The sequence below is a fragment of the Hemitrygon akajei genome, chromosome 8 (genome assembly GCF_048418815.1).
Source record: "Hemitrygon akajei chromosome 8, sHemAka1.3, whole genome shotgun sequence".
NCBI classification, from domain to species: Eukaryota; Metazoa; Chordata; class Chondrichthyes; order Myliobatiformes; family Dasyatidae; genus Hemitrygon; species Hemitrygon akajei.
The window spans coordinates 10,106,705-10,130,289 of record NC_133131.1 but is presented as its reverse complement, the minus strand read 5'-3'; the positions used below and the strand labels follow the sequence as shown (position 1 = coordinate 10,130,289).

At 44.4% G+C, this 23,585-nt stretch overlaps 2 protein-coding genes across 6 annotated transcripts in view; one reads left to right on the top strand and one right to left on the bottom strand.

Annotated features, from left to right (window-relative positions):
* The window catches only part of nle1 (notchless homolog 1 (Drosophila)), a 50,922-nt gene extending 43,989 nt beyond the window's left edge, over positions 1–6,933 (bottom strand). The window contains exon 1 of one of the 2 annotated variants that reach the window (XM_073053195.1): positions 6,802–6,933. The gene's annotated coding sequence lies outside the window, so the exon portion shown is untranslated. Of the gene's footprint in view, positions 1–6,720; positions 6,742–6,801 lie in introns of those variants that run through there. The other variant, XM_073053196.1, reaches the window with a different exon arrangement.
* A 13-nt stretch (positions 6,934–6,946) lies between these two features.
* The window catches only part of LOC140731621 (aldehyde dehydrogenase family 3 member A2-like), a 40,816-nt gene continuing 24,177 nt past the window's right edge, over positions 6,947–23,585 (top strand). Inside the window, exons 1-4 of one of the 4 annotated variants that reach the window (XM_073053193.1) lie at positions 6,947–6,998; positions 18,604–18,834; positions 20,522–20,753; positions 22,316–22,401. In XM_073053193.1, coding sequence (XP_072909294.1) covers positions 18,673–18,834; positions 20,522–20,753; positions 22,316–22,401 — 480 coding nt within the window. In that variant the 5' untranslated portion in view covers positions 6,947–6,998; positions 18,604–18,672. Of the gene's footprint in view, positions 6,999–7,455; positions 7,608–12,574; positions 12,673–18,603; positions 18,835–20,521; positions 20,754–22,315; positions 22,402–23,585 lie in introns of those variants that run through there. The other 3 variants (XM_073053191.1, XM_073053194.1, XM_073053192.1) reach the window with 3 other exon arrangements.

Genomic DNA, 23,585 nt, shown 5'->3' with positions numbered 1-23,585 from the left:
TATCTGCTAGCACAGATTACCGTAGATTCCGGACTACAGAGCGCACCTGATTAAAAGCCGCTGGCTCTAATTTTAGAAATAAAATCAATTTTTTAATTGTAAAGGCCGCACCGGATTTTCGGCCGCAGGTGTCCCACGTTGTAATATGAGATATTTACACAGAAAGATATTACACGTGAGGATTTTTTAACTTTTAATTAAATCCATATGGTAACAAACAAATATATATTGCAAATGCTTTTTTTCAAACCGTGCCTGTAATACGGCTACTTTTAAATATACATACGTATCGGTAACACAAATTACGTTGCATATACTTTTTTTACTGAACAGCACGAACAACATTCCAATATCTCCTAGCGACTGGTAAAAATATATATACTGCAGCCTACCAGGAAAAGTTATTGATCGCCTTTAACTTAAAAGCAGCGTTTTCGCTCGGGTCTGATGAGCTCGCGTAACGCGATCGGGTCTGATGTGCTCGGGTCTGACGCGCTCGGGTCTGATGAGCTCGCGTAATGCCCCCACCTTCCCATATATCGCAAACCGGTATCCCACAAGACGCGGCGAAACCGGGTGTGACGTCATAGCATCCCGGGATGTAGTACAGAAAACAAATATAGTTAAAACACTTCTAACTTTAACTAACAAATGAATTACTAAGCGAAAATATTATAAACTAAGTAACTGCCATAAAGGCAGCACAATGCTTTTCTTCGAGTGTTTTCCATGTTGATGAGGGTGAGTACAAATGACTGATTTACAATAATTTAATTGTGAAAGTGCGCTTGATTTATCGTACAATTTCATTGGACCTCTGTGAACTACTCATCAATTTTATTGGTCTACTGTTACGAGGCAAAATGTTTACGAGGCGGCATGAAAAAAACCCATGTATTAGCCGCTCTGGATTAAAGGCCGCAGAGTTCAAAGCTGTTCAAAATGTGGGGAAAAAGTAGCGGCTTATAATCCGGAATCTACGGTAATACTGATTGGACTGAACTTTGCGGCAAGATGGCACAAGTGCCAACAAGGTTGGGATGCTGTTTACACATCTTAATTTAAAAAAAAAGCCCTCAACTTGTTCACCCATGATTGACCGTCTTTCTTGGATACAGTGCCACCTGAAACTGGACTTCATCTGTTGGGATGCTACAACAGTGAGACCTGATGAAGGGAGTTATCATCTACTTAAGAACAGCTTGCAGCAAGCTTTTCAAAGGACAGAGCAGTTATTATATTGCACTCCCAAGCCTTTTACCTTTTCGAGTTTTATATTAAATTTAACTGAAGCTGCAATGTGTGTCTGTTTTCAGGTCAAGAGTCAAATTTAAATATGACAGTCCTTGGTGAGGAATGTTAAAGATGAATACAAGACATATAACACTCATATACTCACTCACACGTTAGGTATACCTGTTCATCAATGCAAATATCTAATCAGCCAATCATTTGGCAGCAACTCAATGCATAAAAGCATGCAGACACGGTCAAGAAGTTCAGTTGTTGTCCAGACCAAACATCAGACTGGGGAAGAAATGTGATCTAAGTGACTCCGATTGTAGGTGCCAGAAGGGGTGGTTTGAGTATCTCAGAAACTGCTGATCTCCTGAAATCATCACACACAACAGTCTCTAGAATTTACTGAGAATGGGGTGAAAAAAAAATCCAGGGAGTAGCAGTTGTGTAGGCAAAACCACCTTGAGAGCGCAGAGGAGAATAGTCAAACTGGTTCAACAGGAAGGTGACAGTAACTCAAATAACCACATATTACAACAGTGTTGTGCAGAAGAGCATCTCTGAATACACAACACATTGAGGCTTGAAGTGGATGGGCGGCAGCACAGGAAGACCACACTGGGTTCCACTCCTGTACCTAATAATGTGGCCACTAGGTGCATGCACCCATCTTCAATGCAAGTATGTTTTTGTTATCACCTGTGTCTCTATTGCTTCCCTCCCCTTGAGCATGCCTATTTCTTTTCCCCTATACTCAGAAAACAAGGGCACAGGAGATCTACCAGGACATTAAAATCATGCCATACAGACTGAGCATTCAACAAGAATTTGCCACATCTACCAGAGCTGCTGTCTCATAGTTCCAGTCACCTGGCTTTAATCTTGATCTCAAGTGCTGTAGTTAGGGAGTTTGTATTTTCTCCTTGTGAGCACGTAGGTTTCCTCTCGGTACTCTGGTTCCCTCCCACCTTCCAAGGATCAATTGGCCATCAAGTATGTAATTAAGTGGGAGAATTTGGGGAAGTTAATGGGAATGAGTAGAGAATAAAATTGGATTCAAACAATCTCAGTCAATATAGATATAATTAAAGTCCTTCAACTCTGAACTGATATAGACTCACTCCCAAGGACTCGTCAATTCATGATCTCAGTATTTTTATTATTTGCACAATGTCTTATTTTGCACATTGACATATATTGGAGTATAAAAGAATAAACTTTAACTATGAAGTCAGTTATTTGCTATGCATGTACTCAATTTAGTAGAATGAATTCTTAGGAATGTAGAGGTAGCTAAAGAGCTAAAGAAATGTAGATTAGAACATTGCTCAGTTCTGAGTTTCCTATTTGCTATGCAGGTACCCAATTTGGTAGGAGACTGCAGTCTTAAGATGACAATGGTGTGTTAATGAGAGGTAGCTAAAGAACTAAAGAAATGTATATTAGAACATTGCTCAGTTCTGAGTTTATTATTTGCTATGCACAATGTACGTGCAGCACGTGTAAAATGCAACTAGAGATGGCTATAAAAAGCTGCTGTGTCCGAGGATCGGTGGGCAATCAGCGACTAGCTCAATGACTGTCTCAGCTTTGATTTGCAAATTAAAGTTTAACCCTTCTTGAAGAATCTTCTGCGTCTCCTGGTCATTGGTAAGGCACGAAAAACCACGACACTGCTTGCATTTGTTATTTATGATCTTATTATGAAATTCAACTGTATTCTATTTTCCTGTAAATGCCCACAAGAAAATTAATCTCAAGGTAGTATATAGTGACATATATTGTATACATTTTTATAATAAATTTACTTTACCCTAACCTTTCTGCTGTCTGCTTACACATCTGTACCTCTTGTTGCTGTTGAAAATTGGGAGGCCGAAAGAATAAACCAGATTAAACCCAGACAACTGATTGTCCATCTTTTATTCCTGAATTCTATCCAAGAGGACTCATTGGATGATCATTGAGTACTATAGCTATGCTCTCCCTAATCAATAGAGTGACACCCCATCCTCTTTTGTAAACCCCCTGTTATATATGAAACTTCCATACCCCAGAACATTTGCTGTCAGCCCTGTCCTTCCCACAAACACATTTTTGTGACTGGAATATTATTATTCCAAGCACTCATCCATGCTCCAAGTTAGGGGTTCCCAATCTTTTTTTTATGCCATGGACCAATACCATTAAGCAAGGGGTCCATGGACCCCAGTTTGGGAACCCCTGATCTGAGCTGACGACGCAGACTCGAGATTTTGGGAACAGCTTCTTCTCCTCCACCATAAGATTTCTGAATAGTTCATGAGCACTATCTCATTATTCTTTTTCTACATGTTATTGATTTTGTAATTTATAGTAATTTTATGTCTTTGCCCTGTTCTAGTGTCACAAACAACAAAGTTCACACCACGCAAAACAGTGATAATAAACCTAGTTCTGATATTGAGAAACAAACACGAATACCTGCATTACAAGCAAACAATGACATAATTTTGGAACCCCTCAAGATCTACACCTTAATTCCATTTCCACAACACGACTTTGCACCACAGCCAAAGAGAAACCTACTTCGCCGACGCTCACGTCCTTCACGGAGACATCCTGTGAGCAGCCAGTGCTTCAGTTTCCTCTCACTATCAAATTTAGGGGGCGGCACAGTAACAGTGGTTAGCACAATACTTTATCACACCAGCTATCATCAACTGGAGTTCCATTCTTGCTGTTGTCTATAAGGAGTCTGTGACACACGTGGGGTTTTTTTCCTGGAGTTTCCTCCAACATTCCAGATGTATGGGTTACAGTTAGTAAGTTGTGAACATGTTATATTGGCACCAGAAGCATGGCAACACTTGCGGCCTGCCCCCAGCACATCCCTGGACTGCTAAATAAAGCTAATCTTTACTTCATGATTGAACAGCATCGGAGAGAGGTCCGAGGATGAATCATAGCCGTGAAGTCAGCGAGATACAGCATGGGAATAGGCCCTTCAGCCACTGAGACCGTCAATTACACTTATTTACCCTACACTCTACCAGCCACCTATTCTCTTGAAGTGACTGAAACAGCATGCATGCTCTTGACATATGGAAGGAAAGAGAAGGACTCAGGCGAAACTTCTGCAGTCAAAGAAAATGGGCGAGTTCCACACAGACAAACCCAATGCCTCTCCTTTCCCAGGAGGCCAAAGGAATTCAGCATGTCCCTGTTGACTGTTAACAACTTGTATCAAAACACCATGGATGCATAACCGCTTGGTATGGCATAACTGCTCTGCAAGTGACGTCAAGAAATTGCACGGTAGTGACAGAGCACAGCACATGATGGAAACCAACCTCCCTTCTATGAAATCTGTCTATACTTCTCGCTGCTTCTGTAAAGCAGCCAGCATAATCAAAGACCCCAATCACCCTGGACATTCAAAAGCCTGAAAGCATATACCAACCAGGTTCAAGGACAGCTTCTATCCAGTTAGATAGATAGATAGATAGATACTTTATTCATCCCCATGGGGAAATTCAACATTTTTTCCAATGTCCCATACACTTGTTGTAGCAAAACTAATTATATACAATACTTAACTCAGTAAAAATATATGCATCTAAATCACTCTCTCCAAAAGCATTAATAATAGCTTTTAAAAAGTTCTTAAGTAGTTTACTTAAATACATTAAATACAATCAACCCCGGCACTTTAACATATCTTACTCCTGGCTGTTGAATTGTAAAGCCTAATGGCATTGGGGAGTATTGACCTCTTCATCCTGTCTGAGGAGCATTGCATTGATAGCAGCCTGTCGCTGAAACTGCTTCTCTGTCTCTGGATGGTGCTATGTAGAGGATGTTCAGGGTTTTCCATAATTGACCGTAGCCTACTCAGCGCCCTTCGCTCAGCTACCGATGTTATACTCTCCAGTACTTTGCCCACGACAGAGCCCGCCTTCCTTACCAGCTTATTAAGATGTGAGGCGTCCCTCTTCTTAATGCTGCCTCCCCAACACGCCACCACAAAGAAGAGGGCGCTCTCCACAACTGACCTATAGAACATCTTCAGCATCTCACTACAGACATTGAATGACGCCAACCTTCTAAGGAAGTACAGTCGACTCTGTGCCTTCCTGCACAAGGCATCTTGAACATACCCTTTGTTTTACAAAGTGAACTCTTGACTCCACCATCTACCTCATTATGAACTTGCACTTTGTAGCTGTTACACTTTATTCTGCACCGTTTTTGTGGTACCTCAATACACTGTGTAATGATTTGATCTGTATGAACATTGTTCAAGACAACTTTTTCCCTGTATCTTCATTACGGCAGTATAGCAGCTAGCCTAACGCTTTACAGTGCCAGCCACTCGGGTTCAATTCCCACCGCTGCCTGTAAATTTGTACTTTCTCCCTGTGAACGCATGGGTTTCCTCCGAGTTCTCCGGTTTCTGCCCACATTGCAAAGACATACAAGTTAGGGTTACAAATTGTGGTCACCGGAATGCTACGTTGGCATTGGAAGCATGGTGACATTTGCGGGCTGCCCGAAGCACATCCCTGGAATGTACTGGCACACACACCCTATGTTTTGATAGACAGATGACAAATAAAGCTCATCTTTATAACGTAGATACATGCGACAATAAAACCAATCTCAAAACCAACGTCAGGTTTGAACGCGGATCTCTGGTGCTGTGAGGCAATGCTCCATCAGCTGTGCCATTGTACATCAATACAAAACTTCAAGAATTGTCTGAATTTGCTTCAGTAACGTGCTGTAAGCTTACACAAAGAGTAGCAGAACCAATCTGTGCAGGTGATCAACTCACCCAGATCAGCTAGGTAGGGAGAGCACGATCTCGGTAATCAGGATCTGGTTTCTAACCTCTGCCAAACATCTACTAAAGGGCTTATATAAATGAGGGCATGATTTGGACAGTCTATCCACGAGCTACCAGCTACTTTGGGGAAAAGAGACAGCAACATCTTGTCTGCCATGGTCCCCAGGGAATGAGGTTGGGGAAAATCTGACCAAGTGGAAATACAGATAGGGAACCTGTGGAGGTCCTGATTAGTATTGTAATGGACATTTCAATCCTTCAAACAGTTGAAAACCATACTCATTCTAAGCACTGAAAGCAAAACACACTCACACCACCAGCAAAGAGTGCTTAAAGCATGGCAAGGGACCTGGGGAACATAATGAGTGGACAAACTGTGGAGCTTGGAGTCATCCTGTGGCCCAGTCTGCAGAGGGGCTTATTACAGACCCCAAGACCCTAACATAATACGATCCTGTACCGTGGGGTTTCTAACGTATTGCAGAGCCCCTCACCCCAGAGCTGTCCAACACCATACAGGACCCCACACAGCTCCCAGACAGAGACAGACACCCCAGACACAAGCTCCACGACCCCGGCCTCCTTTAGCCACTGCCCCGTGCTCTGTAACAGAGCACCGACTACAACCCACCCCGCGGCCGCAGGTTTCATACCGAACATGACACTCAAAGCCCCGCCACAGACGGACGCCCGGGCCTGAGCACGAAAAGACATCGGAGCCACCAGTTACTGACCTAAGGATGCAGCGGGCCGCCGTCACTCGCGAAGCCGGGGGGGCGAAGCGTGTCCACGCGGTCGGCCAGTAAGCCGAGCAGCCGCCTCGCTGGCAGACCCGCCACAGCGCCTCCTGCGGCCGGGAGGACGCCAACAGTGGTGGGACAGAAACCGCTATACATGACTGCTTTTCTCGGGATTTCTCAGCGCACGTCAGGTGGGAAAGATAAGCTAAGTAACAAGAAATAACCGGACCCATTGAACAAGCGCTTCTATTTCAGGATCGTGGACCGAAAATTAGATTTCAGCTGTTGCTTGCACAGATGTTGTTTGATCAGCTGAGTACTTCCAGCATATTTATTTTTCGTTGAAGCTTTAGAGCAGTAGTGGAAGGTAGGAACGTAAGTAGAGAGAAGCGACAAGCGGAGCACAGCCCCGGGAATGGGGTGGAAAGCGAGATGATGGTTGCAGGAATATACCTCAGCCCGACGTTTCGGAAACACACAGAACTCTTAACCAAGTTCAACTGGGTAAATGGGGAGGAGGAGGAGGCTCCCCTGGACTGACTACCCTAGAATTAGGGTTTGCATTCTAAACATTAAGGGTCACCCAGCTCCCGGGCCGTGCGCACTGTGACTTCCAGCCAATCAGGTGGCACGGGGCGTGATCGCGCCCAGTGGGCGTGCACGCGGGGTCGCGCATTGATGAGTCGGGATCCTGCAGCGCAGCGGTTGCATCCGCGATCACGGTGAAGCGGGTCAGGCCGCGGATCGACCCCGGTCTCCCCTCAGGCTGCCGGCGGCCTCTCCCTTTCCCTCCCGAAGCGGTAAGTCCCGCCGTTAAATAGCGGAAGGTGCGCGGTCTGGGAACGCCGCCGGTCTCAGAGCAACTAGTCATCTACATCAACAAGCATCTTCTGTTAACTTTCCGAATGGCAGGTGTTGTTTGGGCTTGATAAGAGATTTTAACTGTATCCCACTCTGGGGCAAGGCAATCAAGCCTTACAATTTGTCTCTGGTGTTGACTCAGTGAATACTACAGGATAGTTCAAGCCCATACTCCAGGAAACATCCTAATTCATGATCAGATCTGCTGAAAACCGCGCTTCTTATTGTCTGTGAGAACATCGCCTCTCACCTCCTCCAAGTTTTAATCGTGTTAGAGATCCAACAAGTATCCCACCTCTAGCTCATTCATCTCGCAGGTAGAACTTCGTCTCTGCTCGTCCTTCCATCCCACTCCACTTTCCCCCGATCAGAGGTGTAGCTCTGGGACACCTCTCTATTGTGGGATGTGCGCCTAGGGTTCTTTGTTTCGATGCTATTCATGTTCCCCAACACACCCAATGCCTCTACTCTCAAACTGAACTCAAAATTATCATCACTTCAGTCGCCAATTTCCACCCTGTTGGTGTAATATGGTGCAACTCAAACTACCTGCGTCTTAATATCACCAAGACCAAGGAGATGGTGGACTTTAGGAGATCTAGGCCTCATATGGAGCCAGTGATCATTAATGGAGAATGTGTGGAGCAGGTTAAGACCTACAAGTATCTGGGAGTACAGTTAGACGAGAAGCTAGACTGGACTGCCAACACAGATGCCTTGTGCAGGAAGGCACAGAGTCGACTACTTCCTTAGAAGGTTGGCGTCATTCAATGTCTGTAGTGAGATGCTGAAGATGTTCTATAGGTCAGTTGTGGAGAGCGCCCTCTTCTTTGTGGTGGCGTGTTGGGGAGGCAGCATTAAGAAGAGGGACGCCTCACATCTTAATAAGCTGGTAAGGAAGGCGGGCTCTGTCGTGGGCAAAGTACTGGAGAGTATAACATCGGTAGCTGAGCGAAGGGCGCTGAGTAGGCTACGGTCAATTATGGAAAACCCTGAACATCCTCTACATAGCACCATCCAGAGACAGAGAAGCAGTTTCAGCGACAGGCTGCTATCGATGCAATGCTCCTCAGACAGGATGAAGAAGTCAATACTCCCCAATGCCATTAGGCTTTACAATTCAACCGCCAGGAGTAAGATATGTTAAAGTGCCGGGGTTGATTGTATTTAATGTATTTAAGTAAACTACTTAAGAACTTTTTAAAAGCTATTATTAATGCTTTTTGAGATAGTGATTTAGATGCATATCATATTTTTTACTGAGTTAAGTATTGTATGTAATTAGTTTTGCTACAACAAGTGTATGGGACATTGGAAAAAATGTTGAATTTCCCCATGGGGATGAATAAAGTATCTATCTATCTATCTATCTATCTATCTATCTATCTATCTCAAAGGATAGACCAGGCACAATAAACCCATAGATTTCCACAGCTATCTCCAACATACTTGTTCCCACCCTAGCTCCTTTTCATTTCCTCTGCTGGTGAAGGCTTTCCACTGTAGGTGTCAGTTAGATATCGTCTTTCTCCCTGAACCATGGCTCTCAACTACATATAATGACATATTTTACACATCTTTGTTCTCACTTCCTGGCCGAAGCAAGGCTAGAACTCCCTGGTCTGATACCCCCTCCTCTACTCCTGTTACCCCAAGCACCCCTCATACAAACTCTTCTTCCTCCTGTCATCTGGCAAAAGGTACCGAAGCATTCGGGCTCTCACAACCAGACTGTGCAACAGTTTCTTCCCCCCAAGCCATCAGACTCCTCAATACCCAGAGACTAGATTAACATCTACATTATTTATGATAATATTGAAATTTGTCCTCTACTGTGCCTATTGTTTGTTTGTTTATTTATTAATTATTGTACTGCCCTGCACTTATTTGTGCACTTTACATTGTCCTGTGTAGGTCTGTAGTCTCGTGTACTTTTGTGTTGTTTCATGTAGCACCATGGTCCTGGAGGAACGTTGTTTCATTTTTACTGTGTACTGTACCAGCAGTTTATGGTCAAAATGACAATAAAAAGTGACTTGACTTGATCTGACTTGTTACACCCTCGACTGTGCTGCCACACACAGCTGCAATCTGCTGATCAAACCTGCAGATGACACGACAGTGATCAGCTTTATTTCTAGCGGTGACGAGACAGCCTGCAAAGGAGAGGTTGGCATCCTGACACTGTAGTGCCAAGATAACAACCTCTCCCTCAATGTCCAAAAAACAAAAAGAGCTGATTGTGGATTACAAGAGGAACGGAGACAGGCTTGCCCCGATCAACATCAATGGGTCTGCAGTCGACAGGGTGAGTAGTTTCAAGTTCCACAGTAAACAAATCACTGAAGATCTGACCGGGACTGTACACACCAGCTGTGTGGCAAAAAAAACACAACAAAGTCTCTTCCACCTCAGGTAACTGAAGAAGTTCGGCATGAGGCCCCAAATCCTCGAGATCTTCTACAAGGGCCCCTTTGAGAACATCCTGACTCTATTGTTATGAGTGATGAACAGACCTGATGGACAATGGGGTGCAGAGTTAACCATTCCCAACCCCCCTCCTGAGAACTATGAACTATTGCTGTTGTTATGCTGCTATTGAGAGAGAGAGAGATAAAGCCCAGGCAAGAACATCTGCTACGGATAAGAGGGGGAGAGAGACTGTTTGATGTACTGTATTATCACTCTTCCTGGATTATTTACCTTTTACTACAAGGACTTTGCTCGTTAACATTCCTCAGGAGACAGCAGGAGTGGCCTGATTTGATGGACACGATCATTCAGAGTTGATGGATAGCTGAGACCCCGTGAGTGGGGATAAAAAGACAGGTCTGGAGAGACACCCTTCAGACACACCAGTGGACACAGTGTTGGGAACCCACAGAAAGGTGGGGGCTTTGGAGACCGAACCAGGAGATCGGTCAGTAAAGCTCACAGTGTTACAGCAGGGCTGGTGGGGACTTGTGTGTGTGTCCACTCATGCCAGAGTGACGAGTCCACCACAGAAGAACGGTCTAGCTGAAGACCAGAGCGGTCATAACTGAATGAGCACAACGATACGACGGATTAAGAAAGCAAAGGAATGTTTGGCTGCTGTAGCTGTTACCTATTGCTCGCTCTCTCTCTCTCCAATGCTTTCAACACAACAACCATAACTACTTCAGTATTTATGAACTGAACTTTATACTTTTCTATGACAATTCAGTTACCCCTAGACATCGATAGAGCTTGTTTATTATTGATTATTATTATTCCTACACTTTTAGGTTTATTACTGCTAACTTGTTTTATATGTATATTTGCATTTTTGATATTGTATTGTGTAGTTTACTAATAAACACCTTTAGTTTGGTACCACCTGACTCCAACGGATTCTTCTTTCTCTGCTGGTCAGACACCCAGTTACTGGGTACGTAACAGTATCATCGCTTGGTACGGGAACTGCACCAACATTGATCACTGGGCACTACAGAGTACGGACAGCCCAGCAAATCTGGGGATGTGAACTTCCCTCCTTTGAGGACTTTTACAGCAGCAGGTGTAGAAAGAAGGCCTGGAAGATCATCAGGGACTCCAACCACAAACTGTTCCAGCTGCTTCTGTCTGGCAAATGTTACTGCAGCATTAAAGCCAGGACCAAAAGGCTATGGGACAGCTTCTTTCTACAAGCCATTTGAGGTAGAAATTCACGTGTCTGTACATTGCGACGGAGTCATAACACAAACATTTTTACTCCCTCACGTTGTGGGATGGATGTAAGATTTAAATACATTCAAATTCATAAATACAAGAGATACTGCAGTTGCTGGAAATCGTGGGCAAATCACACAAAATGATGGAAGAACTTAGAATCTATGAAGGGGAATGAACAGTCAATGTTTCAGACTGAGACACTTTGTCAGGACTGGGAAGAAAGCAGGCAGAAGACTGAATAAGCAGGTTGCTAGAGGGGAAGGATAAGACCAGGTGAGGGGGAGGTGGTTGGATCAGGGTGGGGTTAGGTAGAAGAGATATAAAGAATGGAAGATAATATCTAATAGGAGAGGACAGTGGACCGTCGGAAGGTGGAAGGGAACCAGAGGGAGGTGAGGACGGAGAAGGGGTGAGAGGGCAACAAGATCTTCTCCTCACCTTCTGGTTTCCCTCCTCCTTCCCGTGATCCACTGTCCTCTCCTATTGGATTCTTCTTCAGCTCTCCCCCTCTCCAATAATACAGTATTGCCTCAGTTTTTCTCTTTCCTGTAGAGCAGTCTGGCTTTTCGTAGCATTTTATGCTCTTTTTTTGCTCTCTCACTGTTCCATTAACTGACCAACTAGATGACCTTTTATCCCCCTGGGCAATGCTCACTTCATCTAATCAGAGGTCAGATGCATCTTCTCTCTCCCTTTTCTGCAAATTTAAAATTAATGCATTTTCTCTCTTTCCAGTTCTGAAGAAGAGGCTTTGTCCTGAAGCATTATCACTGTTTCTCTTTCTGTGAATGGTGCTCGACTTACTGAGTCCTTTGTCCATATTTCACGTTTCCAGCATATGTAATTCTTTTTGATTTTTATTTAATTTTGATAGGTTATTTAGAACTTAGAACACTACAGGACAGTACAGGCCCTTCAGCTGACAACATTATGCTGACCTTTTAACCAACTGTAAGATTAATCTAACCCTTCCCACCCCCCCTGACATAGCCCTCCATTTTTTAAAATCATTTCACAGTTTATTTAAGTTCCTTAAATGAAACCTCGATTTTAGAGACGTGGCCTTAGTGGTTTCCTGGAGTTTTAAAAGGAAATCAATGGAATGTGAATAAAAAGGGAGTTTGTATTACCAAGGCCATTGAGGCGGAGCGTTGGTTTAAATTTGATACTGAGGAAAACCTGATTAATATTTAGGAGTTGGTTTGTTTCCTGGAGAAAGTTGAATTTCAAGAAGAGGCTTGTGGTTGAAGCAGTGATTTGCTAATCTCCTGTTTCCTGTTCGGGCTAAGTATCATTTCAAACAAAAAGCAGGTACGAATTGATCTTTGGGATAGTTAGAAACAACGAATTATTTGGAGAAAAATAATCTGGTTTTATCTGAAAGGTGTGGTCGTCTAATGTATCTGGTGCTCCCGATGCAGCTTCCTCTACATTGGTGAGACTGTCGTAAGTTGGGGGATTACTTCGTCGAGCACCTCTGCACCATCTGTCACTTTCCGGTGGCCGAACATTTTAACTCCAATTCCCGTCCTGACGTGTTGATCCATGGCCACGTTTTGTGCCAAGCTGAGGTCACCCTCAGGGTGGAGTAGCAACATTTTATATTCCGCCAGGGTACACTACAACCTGATGGCATGAATATCGATTTCTCCTTCCAGTTAACTAATTCGCCTCCCCCTCGAATCCTCACATTGACCTTTCACTTCATCTCACCTGCCTATTACTTCCACTCGTGTCCCTCCTCCTTCTTCTCCTTGACCTTTTCCACCCACCTGGCTTTACCTGTCACCTTCCAGCTAGCCTCCTTCCCCTCCCCTCTCCTTATAATTCAGGCATCTTCCCCCTTCCTTCTCAGTCCTGAAGAAGTGTCTCGACTCGAAACATCGACTGTTTACTCTTTTCCATAGACACTGCCTGACCTGCTGAGTTCCTCCAGCGTTTTGTGTGTGTATGCTTTGGATTTCCAGCATCTGCAGACTTTCTTGTGGTTGGAATCATAGTTGTTTCTGCTGTCTCATAGTACAAATTTGAGCTGGAGCTGGGAATCCATAGGTTTATATGTGTTCCACATTGGAAACACTATAGGGTATTGAGAGGATATAAATGATTGAGACTATAGGATACATAGTTTAAATAATTTGCATTTGCTGCCCCCCTTTCAATCCCAAGTGCAGAGATTTCTGTTCATCACCATTTTAAGCAGCAAATTAAGAATGACTCCTGTTCAAGGTCCTTGTGTCAAAGGAAACATCTTATCAAGATCTGGGAAGAACTTTGTTTCAGTAAAATATTTCCTTCTCTTGACAATCACTGTGAAGCTTTCTTCTTATCTATAACATTTTTAACATCTGTTCTTTATTGTTCCTTTTGTTCTTTGGATTTGAAATTTATGCAAAACATCTTCCAGATAAGAATTAAGAATTAGCATTAGCTGCACAATTTGCCACACATTCCTATTTATGCCTCAGTTCCATACATTCTGCTTCTGTTGCCATGGTGAACTTTTCTGAAAGGATACAGATTTATTTATTTAGCTTCACTTGTTTTGCTTCTTGGCAGAGGATAACAGATGATGCGTCAATTAATTAGCTCCATTATTCTGATAAGTAATCATGGGCTTCCACATCAAAATGTGACCAACAACATTTCTAAGCATTTCTGGCTGAGAGTGAAAGCATATATGGACTAGCTCTATTAGCCTTTAGAAATTCCAAATAAGTAATCCTTTCTCTTCTTTAATTATGTGCAGTACTTTTTGTATTGTTTTGCATTATAAGAACTTACCTGCAACAATAAAAAAGTAAAGTAATGATACTGGTGCCTGTTGCCTATAAATGTTTTCTATAAAACTGTAGTTGGAAAAAGTCTGAAATAAAAACAGAAAATGCAAGGTCAGGCAGCATCTGTGGAAAGAGAAACAGACTGGAAGTCTGTCAAGTGGAAGCCTCATTGTCATAACTGAGAAGTTGAGAAAACAAGTTAGTATTAAGATATGTGGAGATGGGGAGGAGGGATGGATAGAACAAAGAGAATATTTGTGATAGGATGTCAAAGGTTATGCAGGGGATATGCTGTAAACAAGATCAACTGCTGGTAGGCTACTGAGAGTAGTTAGGGGAGAGAGAACTTTTGGGAGAATATGTAGAGCAGTGTTTAGCCCTGGCAGGACTCAGCTCCAACACATGGCATGTGGAATGGCATCTAACCCTGGGGAAGGAGTACGGAACACAGCTGTCCGTTCATGAGGGCAATGAACTGATGACAACTAGAGAGATGGAACACAAAGAAGAGTCACTCAACTTTCAGCATCTTCTGCTGATCAGATAGTTCATTGTTGATTGATAGCTTGGATTCTAGCTGGGTAAATGAAAGTGATCTACCATGAATTAACTAGACCCTTCATATAGAAACATAGAAAACCTTTAGCACAATACAGGCCCTTCGGCCCACAAAGTTGTGCTGAACATGTCCCTACCTTAGAAATTACTAGGGTTACCCATAACCCTCTATTTTTCTAAGCTCCATGTACCTGTCCAAAAGTCTCTTAAGAGATCCTATTGTATCTGCCTCCACCACTGTTGCTGACAGCTCATTCCACGCACTCACCACTCTCTGTGTAAAAAACTTACCCTGACATCTCCTCTGTACCTACTCCCCAGCACCTTAAACCTGTGCCCTCTTGTGGCAGCCATTACAGCCCTGGGAAAAAGCCTCTGACTATCCACACGATCAATGCCTCTCATCATCTTATACACCTCTCATCCTCTGTCGCTTCAAGAAGAAAAGGCCGAGTTCACTCAACTTGTTTTCATAAGGCATGCTCCCCAATCCAGGCAACATCCTTGTAAATCTCCTCTGCACCCTTTCTATGGTTTCCACATCCTTCCTGTAGTGAGGCGACCAGAACTGAGCACAGTACTCCAAGTGAGGTCTCATCGGAGTCTGACCAGGGTCCTAAATTCAGATCCACAATTGATGAAGGCCAATACACCGTATGCCTTCTTAACCACAGAGTCAACCTGTGCAGCTGCTTTGAGCATCCTATGGACTTGGACCCCAAGATCCCTTTGATCTTCCACATTGCCAAGAGTCTTACCATTAATACTATATTCTGCCATCATCTTTGACCTACCAAAATGAACCACTTCACACTTATCTGGATTGAACTCCATCTGCCACTTCTCAGCCCAGTTTGCATCCTATCAATGTCCCGCTGTAACCTCTAACAGCCCTCCACACTATCCACAACACCCCCAAGTGGACATCATCCAGGTCGATATCTAATAAGGTTCAAGCCCTTAATCAGAGGATGACCTTGAGTTAGTCTTTGAATTTTGGATTCTGATCAATGAGTTTAGAGTGGGAAGTTTTACTGTTTTATTACTCTATGCTTCAGCATTATCTGTTTATCTAAGTTTTCTATTTTCCTAATCATGCAAGCATGAGAAACTGGACCTGCAGCAGGCCTTTTAGCCCCTTGAACCTACCTCAACATTCATCAAGATCATGGCTGACCTTCCTTCTCAGCACCACCAGTTCCTTTCAGTCTCTTAATTTTCAGAAATCTATCCACTTCTGCTTTGAATTAACTTAGTGATCCCCTCTCCCCATCCCTTCAGAGTAAAGTATTCCGAAGATTTGGACTACCGAGGGGAAAACATCCCTTATGCTGAAGCTGTGACCATGGTCCTGGAAGATTCAGCCAGGGGGAGGGATTCTCTTTGCATCTAGCTTGTTGACCCCTGTAGGGATTTTGTAAGTTTCAATAAGATCTCTCAGCTTTAATTATACTGAATCTAAGCCTTGCCTGCTCAAATCCACCATCCCCTCGGAGAATCTTCATTGCACTCCCTGCATAGCAAGAATGTTAATGAGCATAAGTTAATGAGTAGCTAGGGAAGAGAGAACTTCTGGGGGAATATGTGGAGCGGTGCTTTTGATTTACTTTTTGAGGCAAGGAGACCAAAACTTTATACAATGCTCCATGCTTTGTCTCACCTTGATCCTATTTCAATAATGTGTCTTAATTCCTGTACTTAAAACCTTTCACAATAAAGTTATTAAGCTAACTTTATGATGGCAGAATATAGTATGAAAGGTAAGACTCTTGACAATGTGGAGGATCAGAGGGATTTTGGGGTCCGAGTCCATAGGACACTCAAAGCACCTGTACAGATTGACTCTGGTTAAGAAAGCATACGGTGCATTGGCCTTCATCAATCGTGGGATTGAGTTTAGGAGCCAGGAGGTAATGTTGCAGCAATATAGGCCCCTGGTCAGACCCCACTTGGAGTACTGTGCTCAGTTCTGGTCGCCTCTCTACAGGAAGGATGAGGAAGCCATAGAAAGGGTGCAGAGGAGATTTACAAGGATGTTGCCTGGATTGGGGAGCATGGCTTATGAGAATAGGTTGAGTGAACTCAGCCTTTTTTCCTTGGAGCAACGGAGGATGAGAGGTGACCTGATGGAGGTGTATAAAATGATAAGAGGCATTGATCATGTGGATAGTCAGAGGCTTTTTCCCAGTGCTGAAATGGCTAACACGAGAGGGCACAGTTTTAAGGTGCTTGAAAGTAGGTACAGAGGAGATATCAGGGATAAGATTTTTATGCAGAGAATGGTGAGTGTGTGGAATGGGCTGCCAGCAACGGTGGTGGAGGTGGATATGATAGGGTCTTTTAAGAGACTCCTGGACAGATACATGGAGCTTAGAAAAATAGAGGGCTATGGGCAACCCTAGGTAATTTCTAAGATAAGGAGATTTTCGGCACAGCTTTGTGGGCTGAAGGACCTGTATTGTGCTGTAGGTTTTCTATGCTTCTATATTTCTAACTAGCAACTCAAATGGTCAAAACTAACTGTACTTCACAATCCCCATGTGGTGTACAAATTTCCAGATCTCAAAAGAACACTGGCTGTGTTGTATGATTGAAGTGGGTTGAGACTAATTGAGACTGGATGAGAGTTGTAGGAATCTGTAGGGCAATTACAACTCCTTCTAAGGAGCAGCAGGTGATGTCACCATGCCCCTTATCCTGATGCATGTGCTGCTTGGAGGTTGTAGGGACAGTGTGGAGGCTGCGGCTGAATATTTGAGGTCAGAACTTGACTTTGTTTGATCCACCCAATGTAGGACCAAGTCTTTCATGCCTGGGTCCCCAGTACCCAGCTGTGATCTATGCAACTTACCATCTTGAGGCTCGCTCCCAAACAGCAACATGAGTGGACCCAGACTTCAAAGAGTGCAGCAGTTCAGGAAGGCAACTCACAATTAAACACTGGCTCATCCTGTGAAGTCCACACCTCTTGAATAAATGCAAAAAATAACATACAAATGACAACTATACTAGTCAGTGCAGGACTTTTATTGTATAACCCTAGGGCAGGGGATTCCCAACCTGGGGTCCATGGATTCCTCGGTTAACGGTAGGGGTCCATGGCATAAAAAAGGTTGAGAACCCCTGCTAGGTTATAACTCTGAAGTAGAGACCTGTCACTGTCTAACATACTGTACATATGCTTCTTTTTCTGAATAACCTGGAGCTTTGACTTGAGACTGCATTATTTTCAAAAAGTAGATTAATTCTAGAATGGACAAATAGCAGCTCTTGTGTTATATATTGTATGTTCTTTGTTTATTATCATTTTCAAACAGTATCTTTGCAGACGTGTGTGGCGGGGTGGAGATACGTCTCTACCAAAGGTGTAAGGCGCTCCTTCCCTCTGCTAGTCTGCAGCAGGTTACCCTTGAGCAAGGTGTTGCACCTGCTTAGCCCCCCCCCCCCCCGCCACATCAGGGTCACGTGAGGCACGGGAGCAGGAGATGCATGGTTGAATAAGCAGCCGGTGCATATCGCAACTCCTGGTTATGCGACCACTGACGCCAGGCAGACTGTCTCTGAAGAGTATTGATAATGGCTGGGGTCACCTGTTTTGTAAAGACACTGGCTGGAAGAAGGCAATGGCAAACCACTTCTGTAGAAAAATTTGCCAAGAACAGTCGTGGTCATGGAAAGACGGTGATCACCCACGTCATATGATACGGCACAGAATGATGATGATCCTGCCAGACAGCAGACCACTTGGCATTTGAGACTGTACAATTCTTCTGTCCTTCGTGAAGTTTGTTATGGCTCTGTGCACCACATGCCTCACCCATAACCCATTGCTAAATTGTTGGAATACAGTGCTGGTACCTAGAACTCTAACACACAACCTGTTGTATGTTCATATTTTATCTAGATCTTGTTCTGCGCTCGTGGTACCTTTGAGGAGACACCTTGCTATTGGTCTGTGCGAGCTTGGCACATCATGGATCAGATTAAGCCCGTGGTAGCTGGTGCCCGAGCTGCGTTTAACCAGGGCAAAACCCAGCCACTGGAATTCCGCATTCAGCAGCTGAAGGCTCTGGAGAGAATGCTGACCAACAAGAAGGATCAAATCTCAGAGGCGCTCTACAAGGACTTGCACAAGGTTGGAAATAAAGCTTTTGATGGGTGATCTGAATCTTAACAAAGCCCTTCCACTGAATATGGTCCCCTGTCCTTTTGAGACTGTATAAGGCACTGGTGAGCAGTTTTGGGTTCCTGATTTAAAGGATGTGCTGACATTGATGAGGGTTCAGAGGAGGTTTACGAGAATGAATCCAGGAATGAAAAGGTTATCATATGAGCGGTGATTAAAGGCTCTGTGCTGGTACTTGCTGGAATTTAGAAGAATGAGGGGGATCTCATTGAAATCTATCGAATGTTGAAACGCCTGGATAGAGTGGATGTGAAGAGGATGTTTCATTTGGTGGGGAAATCTAGGACCAGAGGGCACAGCCTCAAAATAGTGGGACGTCCAGTTGCAGCAGAGATGAAGAGGAATTTCTTTAGCCAGAGGGTGGTGAATCTGTGGAATTCTTTGCCACAGGTGGCCTTGGAGGCCAGGTCACCAGGTGCATTTAAGCCGGAGGTTGATAGATTCTTGGTAAGCGTTGGTGTGAAAGGTTATCTGGAGAAGGCAGGAGATTGGGGTTGAGAGGGAAATCGACTGGCTATGATGAAATGATGGAGCAGACTCAATGGGCTAAATAGCCTAATTCTGCTCCGAGGTCATATGGTCTTTGTCAAGTGGATCAGGTTTCTTCTTGGGTCTTGAGTGTGCCGACCATGGAAAGTGATTAGGGTCATATTGTTAGATCCCGGCAATTTGAGTGTCAATGTGAGCAAGAGATGATTGTGGACTTTAGGAAGTTGCAGGCTGACTATTGCTCACTGCACAGAAATGGCTGTCCTGTGGAAACATTTAGTAGCACTGAGTTTCTGGAAGTGCACGTAACAATCTCACCCGATCCCTTAACACAACATCTCCACTTCCTGATGAGATTGAGGCAAGTGTGGCACCCCCCCCCCCCCCCCCATCCCAAACGATTCTTTTTACAGGAGCCCCATTGTGAGGCACACCATCTAGTATGGGAAATGTAAAGCATCTCACTGCAAGTCTCTACAAAGGATTGCGAGTACGGCAGAGAGGATCATCAGGGTCTCTCTTCCACCCATCCAAGATATTTATCAGTAGTGCTGTATACGCAGGGCCACTAGCATTGTCAACAATTCCTCCCATCCGTCCAACAATCTTTTTGACCCACTACCATCAAACAGGAGGTACTGTAGCATTAGGACAAGAACTGTTGGGATGGGACAGGAGCTTCTTTCCCCAGGCTGTGAAACTGTTGAACTACCTGCCACCACCCAGGTCTAACTGTGTATGAAGTGCCAGTAGATAATATTGTTTACTTTTTAACTTGTGTCATAAATGCACCTCATTATTTGTGGTAATATTACCTGGTGTTGTGTGTGGGTTATATGTTCTGTGTTGTGCACCCGGGTCCGGAGGAACGTTGTTTCATTTGGTGATATACATGTATATGGTTGAGTGGCTATGAACTTGAACTTGAACAGATGTATTAAACAGCTAGTGTCCTTATATTCCTGTTGCATGTGGGAGAGTGGCAGAGCCATTGAGTGAGATGTTCCAGGCAATTGTTAAATAATGTTTTTCTCTTCAAAGTGAGAGATACCCGAGACCATCAAATTTTCCTGGCCCTCTTGAGGGGAGGAAGGGAAAAAGGAAAAGGTGCTAAACAAAATGACTTTCCTCCTGTCTGAATTTGCAGGAAAAATTTGAAGCGGAAATATTTGAAATCTTGGGCATTCTGAATGACATTACTGTGACTTTGAACAAGCTCCCTGAGTGGATGGCACCAGAGTATGTGTCAAAAAGCATGACAACGCTAATGGACAGTGTTTACATTCACCGAGAGCCTCTGGGTGTAGTTCTCATCATTGGAGCTTGGAACTACCCGTTGGCCCTCGTGCTCCAGCCGTTAGTTGGAGCCATTGCGGCAGGTATGCCTTGGTTTAAAAAATTACTCTCACATTTCTATCAATAATAATATTGTTGATGGGGAGGGATGCACTTTGTGTGCTGCTGATGTTTCCCTTCATTTTTAAAAAAAACTACTGTGGAATTCTACGGTTACTTCAGTTCCTTCTCTGGAAGATAGCATTCCATGTTGGGACCACGGTTCAGTTTGTGGTCCAGAGGTGATGGTCCTGGTCTCTCTGGTGGGAAGTGAGTGGGTTGGAGACCGCTCCACGCTTGTCTGGTACTGCTTACATCTGGGGATGCCAGCTCACTCAATTGTACTCACCCAGAGTCTGATAACTAACCTGGAGTCTGAATAGAGATCAGGAGTAGGGACCCTGGCTGATTTCTAAGGCCTCACCTCCCCTCTCCCTCACTCCAACCAACTATCTGGCAGAGGTTGAACAAGGGAACATCCTTGTTGCATCAGTTCACTGTTGACATACCCCTTTTATCCAGGTGAGTTCAAACATAAGATATCAGAATAAAGTTTATTATTACTGACGTATACCATGATTTTTGTTGTTTTGCAGTAGCTATACAGGCAGTACAGTGCAATACATAAAATATACAATAAAATATACTAAGGTATATCGTAGTGTCAAGAAGTCCTAGACACACTTAGCTGGAGAGCCTCACACTTTTGCACTGTTCTGCATTTGTAAATGCAGAGCAGAGAGCGAGTTTGTAAATCTGGGAGGAACAAAGGCCTTTGGGAATGCAGAGGGTGGTGTGCCGTTGGAGGGGTGTGGGGCAGCTGGCAGAGGAGGAGTGTCAGGGGCAGGGTATGCTGCAGGTACAGACAAACCCAGCCCTGAGACAAGGTCATTTGATTCCATACAATGGGTTTATTAATCATTACAAAATGTCTCTTTGGCGCTTCCTGCTCTCTCCCTCTCTCCCCCTTTTCCCAACCATGATACCCCTCTCCCTGCCCTCTTCCCACTCTCAGTCCACAATGGAGACCCATGTCAGAGAAGAGAGCATGGCCTGGATTGATGCTGGTTTGTGTTTTCTTGAATCAGTTTCTGCATATTTATCATTTGGAATGTTTAAAGGTAAACTTGATAAGCTCATGAGAGAGAAAAGATGAGGGGATTCTGTTGAGTAAGTAGGATGGAGAAAAGGAAGTTATGCTGATTGTGTCAAGGAAGGCTTAGTGGGGCTGATGGTGGCGGGAGGAGCTCTTTCTCCAGAGAAAAGATGGGGGAAGGCGACCAAACAGAGATCTTCAGAATGGGGACAGGCTTCTTTTGGTTTTGAGGGGGGTTGCCACTTGTGACAAACATACTAGGCACAAGTATAAGTGTGTCTCTGAAAGATCCAGTGGGGAACTCAGGAGAGTGTGGAGCTCCACACCACACAGAGTGTTGGCATAAATGGAAAAGACACCTTCAACTGAACAACTGTTGGAAGAGAATGTATTGATGGGATGTGAGGAGGCTTGAATGGAACAGGAATGCTAGCATGATTGCTTTGGGCCAAAGTGGCCTGCTTAGAAGTTCTAAATCCAGTGTAACTAGAGTTATAATCCTGTCCCCAGGAAACGCCGCCGTCCTGAAGCCGTCGGAAGTGAGTGGGAATACCGCCCAGTTGCTGGCGGATCTCCTCCCTCAGTACCTAGACAAGGTGAGTGCCGCCAGAGCTGTGCATCCAGACAACGCAGTAACCAGGACAACATGACACCCCGACTCCCTCGCACCGCTCACGCCAGATCTCAGGAAGGCAGAGGTGTTGCAGAACAAGAAAACCTGACCCACTGAAGTTACCAGTCACAGATGGAGGTGGTAGGGGTGGGCAGCAGATGCCAGATGCAGTATGGAGCCAGTTTCTTTCAGCTTGTTCCTAGCTGTATGGTGGAAACTGGAAGAAACTGTGAATCCAAATGAGTAACTGTCAGAAACGTCCTGCCCCCGAATAATGGCCAAGGACAAATTCAAGGAAACAAAGTTTATTAGAACAGGTCTGCAGAGCTGGGTGCCTTTAAAAAAAAGGAACCCCGAGCCTTACACAGTTCCAGAGCTGTTTGATTTGTTATTACCTCCACCACCGCCTGCAATCTAATGATTCGGTTTAACATGTAGACAGGAGTGCGATACCCCCACGACCCATCCTGGGCCCAGGTCGCTGGCCCATAGTATTCAATGGCCACTCATCACCCCACTCGCCCACCTTTACTTTCCCTTTCCTTTCAACACATACTTGTCCCTCCGGGTAATTGGGCAATTTCCACTTTTGCTTCTTCCGGTCTGGGACATTTGTCCAATTGTGCGCAAGCAATTCCCACACACTCAAGCTCTCACCCCTCCACGGCCACTGTTCACTCATGTGCGGTCCCCCACAGACCCAACAACTACTCACATTTAGGCTCGTGGCAATCCGAGTCGCTAAGTCTATAAAGAGGTTCTCTTTAATATCGGGGAGGACTATATCTTTCTCTATCTCCTGATATATAGACGGGTCCGTGGAGACCACTGCTGCCTTCCTTTGCTTGCGCTCTTCCACCTCCTTTTTCTTCTCATTTTGTATTATAATCTCCTTTACCTTATCTACATGTTCCTTCACCAGTGTAGATGGGATGTCCCACTGCCCTCCCTTGTTTATACACAACCACCGGTCTTTCCTGGGACAGCTGAGACTTCTCATGATTCCCCCCTGTCCCATGTATCCTTTATTATAGACTTGGTAATAAGGTTTACTATTCTCCCAACATGTTTCTCTCTTGCTTAGATCATAGCATCGATCATTCACATGCGAGTGGGACACAAATGATCCTGGGAACACCATCTGCCCCACTCGTACCATGGTTCTAC